The 6,906-nt window shown below is 41.4% G+C and overlaps 1 protein-coding gene across 1 annotated transcript; it reads left to right on the forward strand.

Annotated features, from left to right (window-relative positions):
• Positions 1-261: 261 nt before the first annotated feature.
• LOC122008290 (alpha-1,3-arabinosyltransferase XAT2-like) lies at positions 262-2,718 on the forward strand. Its single transcript, XM_042563983.1, has 2 exons — positions 262-624; positions 1,331-2,718. The coding sequence occupies exons 1-2, from the start codon at positions 486-488 to the stop codon at positions 2,536-2,538; spliced, it is 1,347 nt and encodes a 448-aa protein (XP_042419917.1). The 5' UTR covers positions 262-485; the 3' UTR covers positions 2,539-2,718.
• Positions 2,719-6,906: the final 4,188 nt, after the last annotated feature.

A 6,906-nucleotide genomic window follows, 5' to 3' on the forward strand; every position in this document is an offset into this window, starting at 1 on the left:
TTTCATAGTTCGCTTTTAATTTTTCCTGATTCTTTAGAAAATTGTGTTTCCTAATTCAACCATCATTTTAAAGATTTAAAATGAAAATTTAACGTGTACGTTGGCTAAATATAAAGTATTTTAAACTTTATCTCATTTTTTTCTAAAAAAAAATATAAATATTTGTCAATTAATTAATTTAGATAAACTATTATTTTTGCTAATTGGTACATATAATTAAACGTAATTGCCGACACGGAAAAACTTAGCTGTCCGCATGGACTCATTTGGTGGCCTCTCGCAGGCCAAACACGCTCTGTTAGTCCACCAGTTTGGTGCCTCCCCAGTCTCCGCCCTTTTCCGCTGCTCTCGTTTTCATCAGTCTGTTCTTCGATTCCTGGCCTATGTCTTCCCAATCGATGATCCGGAAGTAAAGGGCGAAACTTGACTACAAGTAGCAGAAGGAGGCGACTGCAGTAGGCTGTAGCTGCAGCTGCCAGGAGGAGATGGCCAAGGGGTTCAGGAACCCCAACCTCACCCGCGCAAGGCCGCTAGGTTACTGGATCGGCTTGGCTGCTGTGTTCATGCTGGTCTTCTTCAGCTACCTCACCATGTCGAGGACTAATTCCATGCGCATTCCTGTTGGTAAGTAGTCGGTTTTCCTTTTTCACCTTGATTTTCATGTGCCGTCATCGCTTGCTAAGTTCTCGAAGTTTACTGGTCTAGCTGCCACCTTGTTTCCATGCGCACCGTCCTAACTCAGATCTTTGAAAGAAACTTAAAATTTAGGGGGCACGAAGTTGCAGATCTTCTGGGACGTTGCGGTTGGGGAAAAAAACATTAAGCCCAGATCTGAGCGTAAAAGGATAATCTTTTTTTCTCAGACATGAACAAAAAAAAGGCTTTATTTGACTTGATTTATTGAAATTTTATTAGCTGTTTTGTTTCTTGAATAGGGGGGGTTGATCATTGTTCTTCAGTGCTGTTTTACTTGATTCTTTTGTTAGCTCATTCAGCATAAGTGTTTATCTTTCTAAGTCGATTCTTGAATCAACTGCACAAAATTTGAATTGGGATATTTTTCTAACCTCCGGAAGTAGTTGCCATGGAATTAAATGTGAATCTCCATCTCTTTTTTCTACTTAGGAAGAAAAAGGAAGGGGTTATTAGCTAGTTTAGCTCTTGCTTGCTCAAGCCCCCATGTCTTCTTCATGAACAAGAAAAATACCAGAAATTAGATCTTGTTAAGTTACTTCATATTTGATCTTCTCACATTTTGTTTGATAGTTTAATATCAAAATACTGACTTTGAGTTTCAACATCTAAATCAAATTTCAAATGTAATGTAAAGGCGGACCTAGTGAGTTTGTGAAGCATGTGGAGAGGAACCCTATATGTGATCTCTCAAACAATAAATCTGATATCTGTGAAGCCAATGGTGATGTCAGGATCATCGGCAAAGACATCAGGATGGTGTTTGTTGCCCCTCAATCCATTGACATCAAAGAAAATGATTCATGGACAATCAAGCCTTATGCTCGAAAGTGGGATGAAGGATCTGGTGCTCGAGTTCGACCAGTGACATTGAAACTAGTCTATGGTCACCCAGAAGACAAACCCTGTTTGATCAACCACACTGTCCCTGCAATGGTATTTGCAATTGGCGGCTGGTCTGGAACCAATTACTTCCATGATTTCGTTGATGTGTTGGTTCCTCTATTTGAGACTGCTCATCCTTTTGGGGGAGAAGTTCAGTTCCTCATAGCTAACATGGACCCTCAATTTATGAACAAATACAAGTTGTTCTTCAAGAAGCTTTCAAGGTATGATTTCATTGGGTATGACAATGATGATAGAATCCACTGCTTCCAGCATGTCACCCTTGGACTTAGATGCACCAGCACGGATGACTTCCAAATGGAGCCCTCCAAATCCCCTCATGGCTACACAATGTTCCACTTTGCAAACTTCATGAGGAGTGTATTCTCGCTTGAGAGAGAGTATCCTGTGAATCTCAAGGATGCAGGCCAATCGAAGAAACCAAAGCTCATGATCATAACTAGAATCAACACAAGAAAGTTCATGAATGTGGAGGAGATTCTAAATCTAGCCCAAGAGGTTGGCTATGAGGTAGTGATCACTGAAGGGGACTCTGATCTCTCTAAATTTTCACGCATTGTGAACTCCTGTGATGTGCTTATGGGTGTTCATGGTTCGGCACTCACCAATATGGTGTTCCTCCCTACCAATGGTGTGGTGATTCAAGTAGTACCTTGGGGAAATTTGGATTGGATTGCTGGACATTACTTCCGGGAGCCTGCAAAACAAATGAAGCTAAATTATTTAGAGTACAGTATCAACGAGGAGGAAACAACACTGACCGAGCTGTATCCAAGAGACCATGCAGTGTTCAAGGATCCAATGTCACTGCATCCTCAGAATGCAAACTGGGAGACATTCTCCAGGATCTTCCTGAAAGAACAGAATGTGAGGCTTGATGTGAAAAGGTTTAAGCCCTTCCTGGAACATGCACTCCAAATTTTCGGTGAACAACAATGAGTATTTCATTAATGTTCTTTTTCCCAGTTAATATTTATTTTTAGGAATTTGTGGTGTACACTGAGTTGCAGCTACTATGGACAGCTAAAATTACTGTTAGCAATTTATTCAAGTTGCTACAATCAAAATTGAGTTTCCAATCTACTTCAACACCAAATAATATTTCTTCAGTTGTGCTTTCATTTAGATTCTTAGCACAACATTATTGATACGCTAATTTCTTTTAACTCTTTTCTTGATTATCTTTTACTTAAATAATGCTTGACAAAGTGTCTGCAAGCCTTTCTTCATGCATTATACCTTTCGTCATTCATAATCATGAGACCACCCAAAGCTTACTATGTTTGATTCAAGTTATCACATAGTTTTAATTATGAGAAATGAAACATAACTACATTTGATTTAAATTATCACATAATTTCAATTATGAGGAATGAAACATAACTAATAGATGTTTAATAAAATCTTATTTATTTAGAAGTAGTAAGTACATAACCTAATACTTTATTGTATTATCCTTGGTGTAATATTATCATCATCATCATCATCATCGATATATAAATAAATAAAATTGGGTAATTTTTTATTATTTTAGAATAGTTTTAGATAATGTTATTGGGTTTAGATTATGTCAATTTTATTTATTCCACTATAACTAAAGTTTTAATCAAATATGTAAGTTAAAAAATAAAATCATCCGTGTTACTCACTTGCCGCCTATAAGAAAATAATCCAGACATGATAAGATTAAGTCCCACATTGTTAGTTTGTTTTTTTTAATTTATTTCTCTTGATAATTTCTTATTACTCAGTCAATCCTATTTTTATGGATCTAGTGTTAACCGATCCTATTTTTATGGATCTCGTAGTCTTTGTTCTTATCATTTGTGGTATATTTAAAGGATTGTAGAGCCGTGTAGAAGGTATCTCGATGTAAGGTTTTCTTTCACAAGTTAAACTTCTATTTGTCTTATTCTTCTTATATATTTCTGTGTGTTGTGTGCCTTGGGTGTGCTATCCTATCCGATTCTAAGCCAACATATAGTATCAGAGCTTTGGCAGTATAGAACACCTAAGAATCCATGATTCCACAAAAATGTCTTGCATCCCACAAATTGCTGCGAAGGAGAACGGCGGAGTGCCATTTGCCTATCCGATGCTAAGCCCTCACAATTACATTGTGTGGGCAATAAAGACAGAGACGATTCTTGATGTCCAGGGAGCCTGGGAGGCGGTGGAGCCAGTGGAAGGAGCCCAAGCAGATACAAAGAAGGACAAAAAGGCGTGTGCATACATCTTGCAATGTATCCCCGAAGACATCCTTCTCCATATTGCAAAAAAGAAGACGGTGAAGGAAGTCTGGGACAACCTCAAAACGAGGTACCTTGGTAGTGATCGGGCGAAGAAGGCACGCGTACAAACGTTGAAGAGCGAGTTTGACACCCTCCAGATGAAGGAGACCGAGACGATTGATGAGTTTGCTGAGCAGCAAGTTCTCTACTCATGGCACGCTTGAAGATTCCTCTTTGGTAAAGAAGTTGCTTGATTCTGTCCCTGATAAGTTCTTCCCTATTGTTGTTGGTATTGAGCAGTTTCGTGATCTTGAGACGATACCATTTGAGGAGATTATTGGGCGACTAAAGGCGTACGAGGAACGAACACTACGTTTATGCAGCAACACCAACGACACTGAAGGTGAGCTCCTACTTACTCATGTCACATGACAAATGCGACAGAAGGGGAGCAACGTGGATACTTCATCAAGAGGCAAGGGGTGTGGGTCCAACAGCCCTAGTCATGGAAAATGGCGTGGGCGGGGTGCGGTCGTGGCCATGGTACGCCGAGCCAAGACAGTGCAGGAAACACTAGCAGCAACGACATAGGTGTTCGTGACAAGAGCCGTATAAATTGTTTCAATTGTGAGAAAATGAGGCATTATGCGTCCGAATGCTACAACAAGCGTCGTGATGATGAGGCTCACCTCACTTACGCCACCGATGAAGAGCCAGCACTGATGATGACCGTGCCCCACGAAGAGCTTGACACTAGGCGTGAGCGGCAGAATACCATTCTAGTCAGTGAAGATAAGTTGCTACCGGAGATGTACCGCGGCGTTAATAAAGGAGATAAAGACACTTGGTACCTTGACAACGGTGCCAGCAACCACATGACTGGCCATCACGAAAAGTTTCAAGAACTAGATGAAACCATCACCGGGAGGGTGAGGTTTGGCGATGGATCAACCATTGAGATCATGGGCAAGGGGACGGTTGTGTTCAAATGCAAGAACGGCGATCGGAAGGCTCTCCATGAGGTATACTACATTCCAAAACTTTGTAGTAATATCATAAGTCTCGATCAATTGACAGAAACTGGGAATGAGGTGCACATGGAAAGAAATACCATAAAGGTGATTGATAGGAGCGGGAAGCTCTTGAAGCTAGTAAAGCGAACACAAAATCGCTTGTACAAGATAACCTTGAAGGCATTCAAGCAAGTCTGTCTCCTAGCAAGCCTAGAAGACCCAACCTGGTTATGACATACAAGGCTTGGGCATGTCAATTTCCATGACTTGAAGCTGTTAGGGGAGAAGAAATTGGCGGTTGTTGTGCCTCCATTTCCCCAGTCGAACAAGCTTTGCGAGGTGTGTGTGATCGCCAAGCATGCAAGGTCGCCATTCCCGTGCCAAGCAAACTGTAGAGCGGAGAAACCGCTGAAACTTCTCCATACTGATATTTGCTGGCCAATCTCACCATGTACACTAGCCGGTAACAAGTAATGTCTTCTGATTGTTGATGATTTGACAAGGTGGATGTGGGTGTTTATATTTGCAGCAAAGAATGATGCATTCCGAGCATTCAAGAAGTTCAAATTCTTGACGGAGAACAAGACTGAATACAAGTTCAAAATACTCTGGACAGACCGGGCGGTGAGTTTCTATCCATGGAGTTCACTCAGTTCTGTGAAAATGAAGGAATCGAGTGACATCTCACGACTCCCTATACACTCCAACAAAATGGTGTTGTGGAGCGTCGTAATCACACCGTGATAGCCATGGCAAGATCTCTCCTCAAGGGTACACATATGCCGGCAAGGTTCTGGGGAGAGGCGGTTAGGCATGCTGTCTATCTGTTAAACCGTCTCCCAACTAAGGCGCTAGGAGAGTGCACGCCATTTGAAGCTTGGATGGGGAGAAAGTCACATCTCTCCCACTTGAGAGTGTTCGGTTGTGTTGCATATGTGAAAATACAGCCCCTAACCTCAAAAAACTTGACGACAGAAGCTCACCCATGATATACTTGGGTGTCGAGGAAGGCTGCAAAGCTCATCATCTATTTGATCCAAGGCATGGCAAGCTACAAGTAAGTAGAGATGTGGTGTTTCGAGAAAATTGTGAATGAACATGGAATGTAGGTGCCAACAATGAAGAAAAGGTACCAGAGTTTATGGTGGTGGATGGATTCGGCACCGACGAGGTGATTGTTGCAGCAGATATTGAGGTCGCAGCGGAAGAAGTCACAACACCGGCAGTAGCCGTGGTACCCATGACAGGAGTGTCAAGTCCATCTACACCATCATCGAACACCCATACAGCTTCCTCGCCTTCGATAACAAAGTCACCCGAGTCTTATGAAGGATCGGTCCGTTTTAGATCCATTGCTGATATCTACGCCAACACTGAGGAAGTGGTTGGTATTGGTGAAGAAGAGGGTGAGGTGATGATGGTGATATCTGAAGAGCCGACATGTTATCAAGAAGCTGCAACCGAGGCTTACTGGTACGAAGCAATGGAGAAAGAGTTAAAATCTATTGAGATGAACAATACCTGGAACTTAACTGAGCTCCTATTAGGCCACAAGCCTATCGGCCTAAAGTGAGTGTTCAAATTGAAGAAAAATTCAGATGAGAAAGTCGTTAAGCACAAAGCAATATTAGTGGCTAAAGGCTATGTACAAAAACAATTAGGCATCGACTTTGAAGAAGTGTTTGCGCCTGTCGCTAGACTTGACATTATTCGAGTCATTCTTACGCTTGCGGCAAATCAAAACTGGGTGGTACACCATCTAGATGTGAAGTCAACATTTCTTAACAGAGAGTTGAAAAAAGAAATTTATGTCACTCAATCAGAAGAGTTTGAAGTACAAAATCAGAAACATAAGGTATATAGGTTGTCCAAGGCCCTCTATGGACTGCGGCAAGCTCAACAAGCTTGGAACATGCATTTGAACAGGAGTCTGGAAGAGCTTGGCTTCAAAAAATGTACTCAAGAACATGCAGTATATACAAGAGATGAAGAAGAAGCAAGTATACTTGTTGGAGTATATGTCGACGATCTCATCGTGACAGGAAGTAGCACAGAGAAAATCA

Source organism: Zingiber officinale, chromosome 8A (assembly GCF_018446385.1).
Source record: "Zingiber officinale cultivar Zhangliang chromosome 8A, Zo_v1.1, whole genome shotgun sequence".
NCBI classification, from domain to species: domain Eukaryota; kingdom Viridiplantae; phylum Streptophyta; class Magnoliopsida; order Zingiberales; family Zingiberaceae; genus Zingiber; species Zingiber officinale.